General features: G+C 46.7%; 3 protein-coding genes across 5 annotated transcripts in view; 2 read left to right on the top strand and 1 right to left on the bottom strand.

Moving 5' to 3' along the window:
• Positions 1–2,838, bottom strand: part of FAM217B (family with sequence similarity 217 member B) — a 28,857-nt gene extending 26,019 nt beyond the window's left edge. For 2 of the 3 annotated variants that reach the window (XM_057529506.1, XM_007185226.2), the window contains exons 1-3: positions 2,709–2,832; positions 1,019–1,130; positions 814–899 (exon numbers count right to left, since the gene is read on the bottom strand). The gene's annotated coding sequence lies outside the window, so the exon portion shown is untranslated. Of the gene's footprint in view, positions 1–813; positions 900–1,018; positions 1,131–2,708 lie in introns of all 3 variants that reach the window. The other variant, XR_003623673.2, reaches the window with a different exon arrangement.
• Positions 2,423–6,448, top strand: PPP1R3D (protein phosphatase 1 regulatory subunit 3D). The gene is made up of 2 exons (XM_057529507.1): positions 2,423–2,901; positions 3,089–6,448. Exon 2 carries the CDS (start codon positions 3,304–3,306, stop codon positions 4,201–4,203), a length of 900 nt encoding a protein of 299 aa, XP_057385490.1. The 5' UTR covers positions 2,423–2,901; positions 3,089–3,303; the 3' UTR covers positions 4,204–6,448.
• An 846-nt stretch (positions 6,449–7,294) lies between these two features.
• Positions 7,295–15,981, top strand: part of SYCP2 (synaptonemal complex protein 2) — a 75,679-nt gene continuing 66,992 nt past the window's right edge. The window contains exon 1 of the mRNA XM_057530318.1: positions 7,295–7,332. The gene's annotated coding sequence lies outside the window, so the exon portion shown is untranslated. The remainder of the gene's footprint in view (positions 7,333–15,981) is intronic.

Genomic DNA, 15,981 nt, shown 5'->3' with positions numbered 1-15,981 from the left:
TGTTTAGAGGAATAGGAATACAATCATACCTTTTAACACAATATGAATTTAAAAAATAGGTTTAATGCAATCCTTTGAATGGCGGGGAAGTAGACATTGTGAATACCGTGTGCATTACTAGCATGGCAACTGATTCTTCCTCTAATTTGTTCTGAGGCAGGATCTCATATCAGAGGTGAAAATATTTTCTTTTTGACTTATTTACCAAGAACATAGCATTTTGCCAAGATGAATAATACTTCTCAGCAACATCAGTCTGGTGGGGTTAAAAAAATTGGGTGGTAAACATGCTTTGTGGAAACCTCAGAGGTTCATTTGTTTGGTTTACATTCGTCTGTGTTTCCACCACACTAAGCAATTACTTGAAAATGTGTCACTTCTTAACAAATAAACACGTTGGAGGTTAAATCATTGCCAGTAACATAACACATGCTCAATAAATGTTGATGAAATGGATAAAGGAATTGCCACTATTTAGAACTCATAGCCAATATTGTTAAAACTTTCATTTACCTCTAGCTGTCTGTGTGCATCCGTAAAAGTTATCAGTATCCTTTTTATAGAAAAGGAAACTAACATAGACAGATGATTAAGGGGCTTACCCCAAATTGTGGATTCTGCTAAGAGTGCAATAATTAAGACCTCTGGAATTTTTACCAACTAGTAATGTTTAAAATTATTTCTGCCAGACAAGAAATATAAGTATATATTTCCTATCAACAGACATATTTTTTTCCCAACCACATATCAATCTGGAGAACTGAGATAACGTGCCTTTTGCAAGACAAAGCAATTACATGAAAAACTATTTACCTGCTTTTCTGATAAGATTTATTCACCCTATTCCCTTTCTTGAAAAAGTCACACGGCTGATCATCATCTAGGGTTTGATGGACTGTCTAAAAAACAGACACGTAGTTAATAAACACCCTGATCACACACACACACACACAAGAAACAAACAGAAAAAAAAAACAGAACAAATCTAAATAAGATTTTACTTCAAAGTTTACATCACCTTTGCTGTAGCGCTCAAAATATTCTTGCTCAGTCTGTTGGGAGATGATGGCAGCAGGGGAAGTAACTTCTTTATTCCTGTTATATTTGGAAAGGACTCCTTACCACCGGAACTAGAAGCAACAGAACAGTGTCGGCAAGTACTGACTGCAAACGGTCCTATCACCAGTATTGTGCTGGTTTTCACTTATTTGTTCTTAAATATTCAAATTGTACAGAAAAACTGGTGGGAGGATATTGCCTTCTATTTACGGTTTAATCTTTTTTTGCTTGTTTGTTTTTCACAGTGGATATTAGATACAAGATCACACTACTACAAATGGATTCCCTCTCTCTGTCTCCCCATACCCACACATACACACACAAAATCTCCTTGGAAATAACACGCTGTGGAAATTTGTGGGGCTAATTAAGGTCGGGTGTTGCTCCAAAGTTCCCATGTCCATTCATTCCTTCATTCGTTCGTTCTTTCAACAAATACAGGAGTGCCTAGAAAACGGCAGGATTACACACATGTCCTGCTCTTGTGGAGCTTAAGCTCTACTGTGGAGGCTCCCTTCCAAGTCTCCTGCCTTCACTATCACATCAATCCACGAAAAGGCTATCAATATCTTCATACACATCACACGATGTTATCTCTTTGTGACATTTTGTTGATTTGTACCACCCAAGGTTGCTTTTCCCCTCTTATTTTGAGTGGCCTACTAAAAGTGCCCCATTTGAACATGAATACGTGTTTTTCTTCCGTAATATCCCCTGCCTCTGAAAAATGGAAGAGGTGGGATTATAGAAGATTTTTATTTCCTTCCTAAACCTTTGCTGTGTTATTTTTCAAAAGAAGCATGTGTGCCATTTTGGTCAGTGTACACATGATGGGAATAAAAAACACATGCGGGCCCTCACAATGAATGAATTATACCATAATCAACGGCTTGATTCGTTTTGGACGTAGAAAACGTTCTTTACCAACCCTCCTCCAATTAGCCTGGTTTTATTGCTGCTTTGTCCCTCTGGACAGTAAGGAACCCTCTAGAACGCTCTCTAGAAAGTGCACTCCCATCTTCTCCACTTCACCTGGCAAGCTTTACACCCTAGGCTGTGCCGTTTTCTGCACCAAGTTAGAGGGAGATGACAGCCTGCAGGGTCCCTAAGGATGCAGAAATCAAGCTCCGGTTTCCCTGACGGTTCCGGCTCCCATCGGAACAAAGCTAAAAGTCTGAGATTCTGGCTCCAAAAATGCGTCCCAAGCGCCAGAGGCTGCTTGCTTAAGGGCAACCGCATACGTCACCCCAGGGTATGAACTCTTGCTCCCACATCTACCTCTCCGGCGCGGCGCCACGAGACAGCCGCAGCCGCCCGCTCCCCACCCCTGGGGACGGTGCCGGGCGGCAAAGCATTGTGGGTGCCGTGGGGACAGGACGCTTCTCCTCTACGCAGCGAGGCTCCCTCGGTCTGGCCTAGGGTCCAGGCTGCAGTGCAAACGTCCAAAGAGCTGGCTAGCCTCGAGGCTTAAAATCAGCCTGGGGACGAGCTCCTGGAAAGGCCGGGTTTTGCACGCCTCCCCCGCCCCCATTAACCCAGAAATCCGAGGACCAGCAGCATGCACGTTCCTGGTCCTCCGTTTGTGCAGACGCGGATCTGTGATCGATCGGCGGGCGGGCCAGGCAGACGCGGACAGAGATTGATCAGACCTGTTTCGCGATCGCCGAGGACACGTGACGCGGCCGCCGGCCTTCCTTCCCGGGCCGGGGCGGGAGGCCAGACTGCGGCGCGCTGCTGCAGGCGCGGCGGCGGCGCTCGGGTGGCGGGAGTCCGCGCGCGGGCCGCGTCACGAGGGGCGGGGCGGAGGCTCGCCGGGAAGTTGCACCGACAAGTTGCAGCCGTGTAAGTAACGCCAGGGCCCGGGGGTGGGAGCGGCCGCTGGGCGGACACCGCCTTCCCCCAGGCACCCGGGAGGAAGCAGAAGGCCGGCGCCACCCCGCGCTCCGCGGTGGTCCCGAAAAACTTCCACGGGAGCAAGCACTCATCTCTTGAAATCAGCTCTTTTTTTTTTTTTTTTGGCTGCCCAAAGCGAAAAACCCGGGCGAGGACTCGAGGGACAAGGACTCGAGGGGCGAAGTGGCTGTCCGGGCGCAGCCGGCCCACTGGATCCCCTGCAGGCAGAGGTTCCGGCGGACCCTCCCCAGGGGCTGCTGAGCACGGCCAGGGACACAGAGGGAGCGGACGCGGGGTCGGGAGGCCACCCCCTCGGTTCCACCTCCCCATCGCCCGACGGCCGGCCGGGCCATGTCCAGAGGCCCGGGCTCCGCGGTCCTCCCCGCCGCCGCCGGTTTCCGGAAGCCCGCCCCGCGGAGCCTCAGCTGCCTCTCGGACCTGGACGGCGGCGCGGCCCGGGAGTTGCGGCCCTGCAGGCCCCCCGGGAGCCCGGGCAGCGCGCCGCCGCCGCCGCCCGCGCCGTCCGGCTGCGACCCCCGCCTTCGGCCCATCATCCTGCGGCGGGCGCGCTCGCTGCCCAGCTCGCCCGAGCGCCGCCATAAGGGCGCGGGCGCGCCGGGCGCTGCGTGCCGGCCGGGCTGCAGCCAGCAGCACCGCGTGCGCTTCGCCGACGCGCTGGGCCTGGAGCTGGCGCAGGTCAAGGTGTTCAACGCGGGCGACGACCCGTCCGTGCCGCTGCACGTGCTGTCGCGGCTTGCCATCAACTCGGACCTGTGCTGCAGCAGCCAGGACCTGGAGTTCACCTTGCAGTGTCTAGTGCCCGACTTCCCGCCGCCCGTCGAGGCCCCTGACTTCGGCGAGCGCCTGGGGCGGCAGCTCGTGTGTCTGGAGCGCGTCACCTGCTCAGACCTGGGCATCAGCGGTACGGCGCGCGTGCGCAACCTGGCCTTCGAGAAGCAGGTGGCGGTGCGCTACACGTTCTCGGACTGGCGCAGCGCGCACGAGGCGGCGGCGCGGTGGCGCGGGCCGGCGGGCACCGAGGGCGCCGAGGACGTCTTCGCTTTCGGCTTCCCGGTGCCGCCGTTCCTGCTGGAGCTCGGCTCCCGTGTGCACTTTGCGCTGCGCTACCGCGTGGCGGGCGCCGAGTACTGGGACAACAACGACGGCCGCGACTACAGCCTCACGTGCCGCAACCACGCGCTGCACATGCCGCGCGGGGAGTGCGAGGAGAGCTGGATCCACTTTATCTGAGCCTTCGCGCGCAGGCCGCACCCGCGCTCACTTCCTGGCTGGGCTCTCGCGTCTGGGCAGTGGCCCTTCCTCACACCCCGTCCCCTAACCGAGGTCGTCTGACCTCACTTCCCGCTGTAAGGTGTGCTGGCATGGCCCGTCCTGTCTTCTACTTGCATCGTCTGTGTCACTTGGTCTAAAAAGTAACCTCAGGTGCCAGAGGCCGAGCTGTGTCCTATGTTGGGGCAGGGTGCTGGGTGGGTAGACGCATGGATGCGTTGGCCCCTCTGAAGAAGGCCCAGGCAGGTGGTTTTGGAAAGGCCTGCATCCTCCCGCTGGGAAAGCCTGTGGCTTTTGCATGTGTCCTGATTGGGTCTCTGTGAATATAGCTGTTATTTATCATCATTGTGACGTTGGGACTTTTTACCCTTAGTGGATGCCTTCTTCAGAACATTCTGGATTTAATAAGCTAAAAAAGAAAAAAAGTCATTTTGTGTGTTTGTGCCCATTGTAAACAGAATGTACAGTGTGACTCCCATTATGGTCCCTTGTGGCATTCCTGCCCTGGGACAAGAAAAACCTGAGATCACATTTTCTTGCCAATGTCTGTAGGCTTCTAACAGCCGGGAAACTATTAATAGGCATGAAATTTATGCCTCATCCGGTCATCTTACAACCATTCCTGGGAGTTCAGGCTGCCCGGTTAGGCTGTGTGTCTCCTGCATCAGCAATTGCGAAGGAAGAAAATGCTTAAAACTTTTAACTAGCAAAAAAGCCCTTTCTGCAGTCTCTTTTTGCACGTCATGTATTATTCTTGTACATGTTTGATAATTATGTATCTGCACTTTATAAGGCCATTCTGTTTAGATTTGAACTACCTAAATATTTAAAGAAATTCTGCCTTAAGTTATTTCAGTTTTCAGGCAACTCTGTGGAATTTCGGGCAACGATGCCCTTTGCGATGACGTTTTTGATGAATGAAGGTGACTCTATGTCTTCTTAAGCGTCAAAGGTTCCAGCAGTCATCTTTCAGAAATCACGTTACCAAGTTGAACTAGCAGGTATATTCAGCAACAGCCAGACTGGAGGAAAAACAATACACAAATATTTATACTTTTTAAGTGTTTTAAACTGTATTTATATATGCTTGGTTTTATCAGCTACCTGCCAACTTTGTTCTTTGTGCCTTCAGATAGAAAAGTTTATAACCTCGTCTGGACTTGTTTCCCAATTTTAAAACGTTAAATGCTGTTTTTTTTTTTTTTTTTTAAATCTCCAACCAAGAAGTCAAGGCCATTGTCCCCTGCAGAGTGTCACAAGAACTTAAAACCTCAGTGAGGGGCTGGCGATTGTTTTTGGTGCTGAGTGGTGGTCTCACGGCAGGTGCTAGCACTGAGGTGTGAAAACCCAGCTAAGATGGACACGGTCTCCAACTTGGGAAGCTGGTTTCTGAGACAGCTGAAACCAGTGTAATCAATTTTGTGATAGCTGTCACCAATGCACTGACTCTAAATTTTTGAATGCTTGTTGCCATTTGTCAAATAAGTATGTAAAGGATGCGTTTTGCCTTTTAACCAATTTCTTTTTTATAATTGCAACTGTGTTGTTTTTAAAATTCCATCAACAGGGATGGCTTTCTTTGGTACCTTCTGATCTAAGAATATGGAACTTTGATTTAAAATATTGTGACTAAATTGAACAATCGTTGGCTGTTAGCACTGTGTACTCCACTGACGCGCAAGAGGGAGAGAAGCCTGGTCGCATTTCCTGCTATTTGACAAACTGTCCAGTTAGTTCAGCAAGCCTGTGAGGGCCTCAGCTGCTATGCCCTGGGTCCCAGCCCAGCGTGCAAGGCAGTTGTCCACAGCATTCAGGTATGAGCTAGAGCTGGCAAATGTATTGCTATGTAAAGGCATGTAGAGAATCTTATAATCCATATGAAGGTCACTTACCAAAAAGGTTCTGGTCATGGAATATGAAGTAAATGTTATATCTTTAATATTAAGAGAATCTCCATGTGCCTTTGAAAAAAGATCAATGTTTAAAAAATTTTAAAGCTTAAATATACCTGTCTAGTTAATAAAGAAGCTTTGGAACAGCTTAAGGAGATTTTCAGGCCTGAAAACACAGTTATGTGGCCTAGATGTTCAAATTTTGTTGTGGATTGTGCAATTCTTGGGTTGTCTCCCAAACATATTTTAATACCTGCCATTTAAGGTGTCTTCACCTAAGCCTAAATATTAAAGTATATGTGCACAAGTTGTTAGTTGAAGTGTGTTTTTCTTGTGGTCTAATTACTGTGAAACGAGGCTTTAAAAGCATGCTGATTGTCATTTCACACATAAGTCTTATCCATCCTAAAATGCTGTCACATTCAGGATCTTGGCTAGATAAGTAAATCAATGCATTGTATAATGGCACCTCAACTTCAGTAGCACAGTTGTGTATGTCTTTGAGAAACCGAAATACACCCTTTTATGCCAGGTCAGTATTACATGTGAAGGAAGCTCTAGGGGGACATAAGGGATGGGACAGTTACTGTACTTCCTTAGTGCTTCCTGAAGCCTGTATATGGAATAATTAGTGTGTATCTGCCTTCCCCCCCAGCACCCCGATCGTGACTCTCACTCAATTACAAAGCTTTGAACACAGGGAAAGGAAACTAACCCTTATTGTGTCCTCTCTTATTTGCTTGCCTAAAATGTTAGGTGCTGTATGTGTTTGATTTCATTTAGTTCTGAAAATTGCACTACCTGGTAGATAATTTCCTCATTTTCTCAGCTGAAATGAATGAAGCTTGGGGAGGTTTAAGGAGCTCACCTAGAGCCCCACAGCTGGTAAGTAGCAAAGCTAGCATTCAAACCCACGCCAAAGCCCAACCTCTCTCTGCCATGTGGTTAAGATGTACCCGGTAAGAGCTTGTTAAATTTAATTGAAAGCCCATTCGGATTATGAGCGATAAGATTTTCCATCTGACATCATAATCTAAAAACCTATTTAAAAACAATTCAAGTAAGGTTAAGTAAAATGATTTTTTTCTTCCATGTGGTAGTCTACTGATGTTTCTGAAACAATCCTTGGGCTTTCTGAACACATGAAACAATGAAAAGGGCTCTGACATTTTTCTTCTCTCTACTAAAAAGTGGCAAGGTGAGAAATCACTAACTTTTAATTTTTTGTGCTTGTCTGCTGTAATTATTTCTGAGTTGCTTTCACAGTTTACACCACAAGCATCCATTGCTTTTATCATTTAAACTGATACTTTAAATGGAAACATTCTAAAAAGCCTGGGAACACACTGTTGATGAGTCCACTCAGTGCCAAGCCTAGATGGCCTCAGCGCTCTGTGCCCCAGGGGTCTGGGGTTCAGGCTAACGAGAGGGCAGTCACTCGCAGCCCCTGCTTCTAGGAAACCCTGGCAGGGGCGGGGCGGGGCGGGGCCGGAAGGGCGGGGGCGGGGCCGGGAGGCGCGGCGGTCAGCGGGGACAGGCCCGGAGTGGTTCCGCTGCCCTCTGCTGGCCCGCAGCGTGGGCCTGTCTCTGGGCACTCTGACCGTCGTGCCCCCGTGGGTTCGCCTGGTGCCCCCGTGTCACTGCGGCCCCTTCCAGCCTTCGCGGTGGCTGTCGGGAGCCCTGGAGTCTTCTTGAGCCGCCGGCGCTTCCGGCCCTCCACGTTCAAGTCCTGCGGGCAGAGGAGGGACACTGTCGCCTCCTCTCGAGGCGCGTCCGTGCGGGGAGGGCTTCGCGGCGCGGCCGCCGGCCCAGCGGGGTCAGGGGTCGGCGTCAGGTCGGGGCGCGGCCGGCCCATTTACCTGAGGGCCTGAGCCTTGCCCACCTCGGCGCCCTTGGTTCCGGCCTCGGGCGGCTCTTGCGCCGGTGTGAGGGGCGGGGCCTGGCAGGCCGGCGGCGCTGATTGGACGCGGCGCCGACCGTACGCGACGCCGATTGGACGGGCACTTCCCGCCTTCCCTCGGCTGCGTGAGGCGCCGCGGCGATCACTTAAGCGCGGAGACGCGACGCTGGGCGGCAGCTGCAGTGGGAGTTCGCGCGGAGGCCTCTTCCAGCCGGCAGGTTGAGCTGGGCGCCGGGGAGGACTTCCCTGACGGCGGGGTGCGCGTAGGGAGCTGCGGCGTCGCCTGGGCCTCAGGGGGCGGGCGAGCGAGCGAGAGAGCGGCTTCCGGACGGTTGAGGCGAGCCGTTGAGGAAACGGCCGGGGCGGCGGCGCCGCCGGGGCTGAGGGGGGCCGACTCCGGCGGGGCCTCCGGTGGGCGGTGCGGGTCTCGCGCCGACGGATCGCGGGGCGTGCGGTCGTGAGGGGCCGGCGGCGGGTGTCCAGGGCCGGAGTGGGGTTGGGGGGATCGGGGGAGAGCGGATCCGCTGGTCGGGGATGACCGAGGACGCGAGCACTGGCCGGAATCACGAAATTGAGGGCGACGCGGGTGGAGACGCGGCGGGCCGGGCGGGGCTTCCGGAGCGGGCGCGGAACCTACAGCTTAGCTTCCGAAACGATGTAACAGCGCCCAGGTGTGTGTGTGGGGGCGGGGAGGGGTTAGCAGCTGGCCTCGCGGTGGCCCGTGCTATCCGCTTTCGGGAGAGCCAAGTGCGCACACGTGTTTCCCCTCTCGCCGCCGCCCCTCCTCCCCGGCCCCTGCCCCGCAGCCTTTTGCCGCGAGCGCGTTCTCCCTGGTCCCCCTTTCCGGGGGGAGCCACATATCCTGATGTCCCCGGTCGTAGAAGGAGGAGGATGAAACGAGTCTGTGCGCTGGGTGTCGTGGGTGATCCACTACAGGTGTCGTGAAGTAGCTTGTGGTGACGGGAGAAGGTGGTGTTTCCTCCGAAGCTCGCGGGCAGCCTCCGGCGTCACAGTCGGAACTGTTGGACGTCTGCTCTGGTGGCGCAGAGGGCTTTGCTGCATTCATTCATTCAGCTTTGGGGAAAGATTATATGCTTGTGTCAAGTTGTTGGGTGTTTTTTAAATCTTCCTTCTTCCATCCGCCTGCACATGTGCATTCATCTTGTCCCAACGTCTGTGTTGCCTGTAAGGAAACCAGAGCGCCAAGCCCGCTTAGTTGACACCTCCCCCCCACCCCCCACCCCAGACTCGTCTTGAAAAAGTATAATTATGTGCTGGCTCTCCCAGGTCGTTCTGTTGTTGCTTGTGCTCGTGCATAGCGCTTCATAAAGGGTTTTTTTTTTTTTTTAATAAATTTATTTATTTATTTATTTTTGTCTGTGTTGGGTCTTCGTTTCTGTGCGAGGGTTTTCTCTAGTTGGGGCAAGCGGGGGCCCCTCTGCATCGCGGCGCGCGGGCCTCTCACTATCGCGGCCTCTCTTGTTGCGGAGCACAGGCTCCAGACGCGCAGGCTCAGTAGTTGTGGCTCACGGGCCCATTTGCTCCGCGGCATGTAGGATCTTCCCAGACCAGGGCTCGAACCCGTGTCCCCTGCATTGGCAGGCAGATTCTCAACCACTGCGCCACCAGGGAAGCCCCATAAAGGTATTTTTAACTGTTTACTCAGGGCGGTGGAAAGATGAGTGTGTCGCTTACGTTCCCCTCGGGACTTAGCCTTCCCTCTCAGTCGCAGGTGTTTGTCTTGCATCATGGATGGTACCCAGTTTGGGGCTCTGTTAGAGCCAGTATATGCATTCAGCCTTGGAAGGGAGGGAGGAGTCACTGGATTGTGTAGTTCAGTTTTCTTTACTTAAAAAAACTCTGCCTGGGTAGACATTAATTAATTTTCCTTCCCCTTGACGGACTTCTTGCACAAAAGTAGACTAGGAACTAAGCCGTCTTGTGAGCCTTGTGTGCCTCTTGGCCGTAAGTAATTCCTCTGGGCTGTAGGTCATGTCTCAGAGTAACCTTGTAAATGACATGGCAAATTCACACTCAGGTTGCTGTAGCTGTGAAGCAGGAAAGCATTCCGCCATAGGCAGGCCCGCCCCAACAGTTGCTGACCGTAGGGAAGGAGTACAAACAGAGGCCCCTGAAATATTTTAAGTGCTTAAACTTTTCAATCGAGTTTTCAAGTGGTGCAATAAAGTCTTCAGTTTCACACAGATACCCTTCGTCGTAACGAAATAGAAAAGTTTGTGTGAAGCTATTATTTTTATGACTTAGTGTTGGCAAAATATCAAAGATAACTGAACGCATTTATTATGGATATTTGATGATGGACTGCTGAAGTTTGGATAAGTAATAATGACCTATATAATTCGTAAATCAGTACACATTTCATAAACTTCTTTTCATTTTAGCAAAATCAGTAAATATAGTCAAGATTTTTACTTATTTTGTGTTGTATTGACAGTATGATTTAAGGATTAAAACAACATGTAATTTTGTTCAAAATGTACTAATTTGAGTATACTTTCACCAGAAACATGAAATAAGTGTAAAAAATAAAAAAGTAGTTTGTTTAATACTTTCTGAAATACTAAATTTTTCTTAAAATTAAGGTAGATACAAATTACTAATGAACATTAATCTAAATAAAATTGTTCTAATAACACTGAAATTATTTTTGAATAAATCTTATTAAATATTTTTATAAAATAAACTTAGTCACTATTCTAGTGTTTGCTTGCCATCTAACTGTAAATATGTCATGTTCATGCAGTTGTCTAGATTTACATATATACAAATTAAAGAATAATAGCAGTTGCTTAGAACTACAGAATGTTTCTCAGTCACCATGTGCAATTGTTGCAAATACTGTGCACTTAGTTGCTAGTACTTCCAGAGCCACAAGTTGGAATACAAAGAGAAGCAAGAAAATGGACGTTTGGCACTATTAGGAAGCAGTTTTTCATTATGCAGGAATCAACAGAGTAGTTTTGCTCTGCCAGAGGAAGAGCAGTTAATTTGACAGTTAACTGATGTCTTTTCTCTTACCTGAGCACTTAGGTTGCTCAAATTTTACCTCCTTTCTGAAGCAGAGACTAAAATGTCAGTATCAGCACAACCTGCTTCTTCTCTGCATTGTTTCAGCCTACCCTCCTCCCCAACCCCCACCAGCCCCGCCCCGAGTCCCTTAAACATTATTATTATGGAAGATTTCTAACATACAAAATAAACAGAATAGTGTAATTAAGTGCAGTCCCCTTCTTTTAAAGACATAGGCAAATGAAATGTTTCTCTAGGGCTTGAAGGGTGTGAGTTATGCCAGTGAATGTGTTCACGGTTATAGGACCTGCTGGGGCAATACTGAGTACTGGATTCAGAGTGAATAGAGAGTCCTTAATGAAATTATGTATGTGTGTATGAGAGAGAGAAGGAGACAATGATGTACAAAAAGTTCATATCTATTACTTTTTATGCTTTGTGCTTTTTATGTTTTAAATGTTTTCACATTGCAGAGTCATAGAGATATCCTCCTGTGTTTCCTTCTAATGGTTTTTAAACATTTTCATTTTACATTAGGTAGTTAATTCATCTAGTTTGCTTTGTGAATGGGGGAAATAAGGGGCTTGATGTTATATTTTTATATGGTGAGTCAGTTTTCCCAGTGCCAGTTTGCGCATTTGGGAGCATTTATTGACTAATTTACATTTACTATTTGCAAAACCTTCTTACTCATATATGAAGTTCCAATATATACTTGGGTATGCATTTGGATTCTCTTTTGGTTATTGATCCATTTGTCTATTTCCTATTTTTAATACTGTTTTTAGTAATTGCAACTTTGTAATAAATTTTAATAACAAATAGGATGATTCTTCCATTTATTTTTAAATAGTACATTTGTTATAGAACTCTAGCTTGCAGTTTTTTCTTTCAGAACTTTCTAGTTTCTTTTCTCATAGTGTTCTTGTATGGCTTTGGTATCAGCATAAGCCTGGCTAATAAAATGAGTTTGGAAGTGTTCCTTTCTCTTCTATTTTTTGGAAGAGTTTGAGGATCGGTGTTAGTAGTTCTTTAATTGTTTGGTAGAATTCACTGGCGAAGCCATCTGGTCCTGGACCTGTCTTGTTGGGAGGTTTTTGATTACTGATTCAATTTCCTTACTAATAATTGGCCTGTTCAGATTTTGCTTCTTCATGATTCAGTATTGATAGGTTATATGTTTCTCCTAGGTTCCATTTCTTCTAGGTTGCCCAATTTGTGGTCAGAAAAGATGCTTGATATGATTTCAGTCTTCTTAAATTTATTTAGACTTGTTTTGTGGCCTAACATATGTTCTATCCTGGAGAATATTCTATGTGTGCTTGAGAAGCATGTGTGTTCAGCTGTTCTATGGAAAGTTCTGTATAGGTCTGTTAGGTCCATCTATCCAATGTGTAATTTAAGTCCAATTTTATAGCAATTTAAAGAAGTTATTATTCTAAGTCTTGGCTTTCATAGTTTCTATTGGTCATCTACTAGTCTTATTGATGCTACTTAAAAGTAACCTGTCTTTTTTTACTCTCTGACAGCAGTTTGATTTTTGATTTTGATCTTGATCTTGATTTTCAGCAGTTTTCTGTGGTGCACCAGGGTTTGGGTGTTTTTTTTCCCCCTGCTGGAGTTCATGGGGTTTTTTGAATCTATTGTTTGATATATGTTATTGGTTTTGGGAACTTCTCAGTCATCATTTCTTAGATATTGCTTTGGTCACATTCACTATCTCCTCTCCTGGGATTATAGTTACATATACGTAGGGCTTTATAACTTATCCTCTGTGTTCTTTTTTTTTTTTTTAACATCTTTATTGGAGTATAATTGCTCTACTATGGTGTGTTAGTTTCTGCTTCATAACAAAGTGAATCACTTATACATATACATATGTCCCCATATATCTTCCCTCCTGCATCTCCCTCCCTTCCACCCTCCCATCCCACCCCTCCAGGCGGTCACAAAGCACCAAGCTGATCTCCCTGTGCTACGTGGCTGCTTCCCACTAGCTATCCATTTTCATTTGGTAGTGTATATATGTCCATGCTACTCTCTCACCTCATCCCAGGTTACCCCTCCCCCTCCCCGTATTCCCAAGTCCACCCTCTAGTAGGGCTGCATCTTTATTCCCATCTCGCCCGCAGGTTCCTCTGACCTTTTTTTTTTTTTTTTTTTTTTTAGATTCCATATATATGTGTTAGCATACGGTATTTGTTTTTCTCTTTCTGACTTACTTCACTCTGTATGACAGTCTCTAGGTCCATCCACCTCACTACAAATAACTCAGTTTCGTTCCTTTTCATGGCTGAGTAATATTCCATTGTGTATATGTGCCACATCTTCTTTATCCATTCATCTGTTGATGGACACTTAGGTTGCTTCCATATCCTGGTTATTGTAAATAGAGCTGCAATGAACATTTTGGTACATGACTCTTTCTGAATTATGGTTTTCTCAGGGTATATGCCCAGTAGTGGGATTGCTGGGTCGTATGGTAGTTCTATTTTTAGTTTTTTAAGGAACCTCCATAGTGTTCTCCATAGTGGCTGTATCAATTTACATTCCCACCAACAGTGCAAGAGGGTTCCCTTTTCTCCACACCCTCTCCAGCATTTATTGTGTTGTTTTTTTTTAATTATTCGAACAGAAAGTCACAAAAATTATAATCATCCTCATCAGCTCACTCAGTCCCATGTTCCAGCATTTATTGTTTGTAGATTTTTTGATGATGGCCATTCTGACCGGTGTGAGATGATATCTCACTGTAGTTTTTTTTTTTTTTTTTAAATGGAATGTTTTCAATTTTGTTTTTCCTTCAATACATTTTTTTTTATTAATTAATTAATTAATTAATTAATTTTTGGCTGTGTTGGGTCTTCGTTTCTGTGCGAGGGCTTTCTCTAGTTGTGGCAAGTGGGGGCCACTCTTCATCGCGCTGCGCAGGCCTCTCACCATCGTGGCCTCTCCCGCTGCGGAGCACAGGCTCCAGACGCGCAGGCTCAGCAACTGTGGCTCACGGGCCCAGCCGCTCCGCGGCACGTGGGATCTTCCCAGGCCAGGGCCCGAACCTGCGTCTCCTGCATTAGCAGGCAGGTTCTCAACCACTGCGCCACCAGGGAAGCCCCCTCACTGTAGTTTTGATTTGCATTTCTCTAATGGTTAATGATGTTGAGCATTCTTTCATGTGTTTGTTGGCAATCTGTATATCTTTTTTGGAGAAATGTCTGTTTAGGTCTTCTGCCCATTTTTGGATTGGGTTGTTTGTTTTTTTGATATTGAGCTGCATGAGTTGCTTGTATGTTTTGGAGATTAATCCTTTGTCAGTTATTTAATTTGCAAATATTTTCTCCCATTCTGAGGGTTGTCTTTTCATCTTGTTTATGGTTTCCTTTGCTGTGCAAAAGCTTTTAAGTTTCATGAGGTTCCATTTGTTTATTTTTGTTTTTATTTCCATTTCCCTAGGAGGTGGGTCAAAAAGGATCTTGCTGTGATGTGTGTCATAGAGTGTTCTGCCTATGTTTTCCTCTAAGAGTTTGATGGTGTCTGGCCTTACATTTAGGTCTTTAATCCATTTTGAGTTTATTTTTGTAAATTTATTTATTTATTTTTGGCTGTGTTGGGTCTTCGTTTCTGTGCGAGGGCTTTCTCCAGTTGCGGCGAGTGGGGGCCACTCTTCATCACAGTGCACAGGCCTCTCACTGTCGCGGCCTCTCCTGTTGCAGAGCACAGACTCCAGACGCGCAGGCTCAGTAGCTGTGGCTCACGGGCCTAGTTGTTCCGCGGCATGTGGGATCCTCCCAGACCAGGGCTTGAACCCATGTCCCCTGCATCGGCAGGCAAACTCTCAACCACTGCGCCACCAGGGAAGCCCCTGAGTTTATTTTTGTGTATAGTGTTAGGGAGTGTTCTAATTTCATTCTTTTACATGTAGCTGTCCAGTTTTCCCAGCACCACTTATTGAAGAGGCTGTCTTTTCTCCACTGTATATTCTTGCCTCCTTTATCAAAGAATAGGTTATCATATGTGCATGGGTTTATCTCTGGGCTTTCTATCCTGTTCCATTGATCTATATTTCTGTTTTTGTGCCAGTACCATACTGTCTTGATTACTGTAGCTTTGTAGTGTAGTCTGAAGTCAGGGAGCCTGATTCCTCCAGCTCCATTTTTCTCTTTCAAGATTGCTTTGGCTATTCGGGGTCTTTTGTGTTTCCATACAAATTGTGAAATTTTTTGTTCTAGTTCTGTGAAAGACGCCAGTGATAGTTTGATAGGGATTGCATTGAATCTGTAGATTGCTTTGGGTAGTAGAGTCATTTTCACAATGTTGATTCTTCCAATCCAAGAACATGGTATATCTCTCCATCTATTTGTATCATCTTTAATTTCTTTCATCAGTGTCTTACAGTTTTTTACATACAGGTCTTTTGTCTCCTTAGGTAGGTTTATTCCTAGATATTTTATTCTTTTTGTTGCAATAGTAATTGGGAGTGTTTTCTTAATTTCACTTTCAGATTTTTCATCATTAGTGTATTGGAATGCAAGAGATTTCTGTGCATTAATTTTGTATCCTGCTGCTTTACCAAATTCATTGATTAGCTCTAGTAGTTTTCTGGTAGCATCTTTAGGATTCTCTATGTATAGTATCATGTCATCTGCAAACAGTGACAGCTTTACTTCTTCTTTTCCAATTTGGATTCCTTTTATTTCTTTGTCTTCTCTGATTGCTGTGGCTAACACTTCCAAAACTATGTTGAATAATAGTGGTGAGAGTGGGCAACCTTGTCTTGTTCCTGATCTTAGTGGAAATGGTTTCAGTTTTTCACCATTGAGGACGATGTTGGCTGTGGGTTTGTCATATATGGCCTTTATTATGTTGAGGAAAGTTCCCTCTATGCCTACTTTCTGGAGCGTTTTTATAAATGGGTGTTGA

Source organism: Balaenoptera acutorostrata, chromosome 15 (genome assembly GCF_949987535.1).
Source record: "Balaenoptera acutorostrata chromosome 15, mBalAcu1.1, whole genome shotgun sequence".
In the NCBI taxonomy this organism is placed as follows: Eukaryota; Metazoa; Chordata; class Mammalia; order Artiodactyla; family Balaenopteridae; genus Balaenoptera; species Balaenoptera acutorostrata.
Note: the sequence above shows the minus strand (reverse complement) of the source record. Positions and strands in the feature narration are given on the sequence as shown.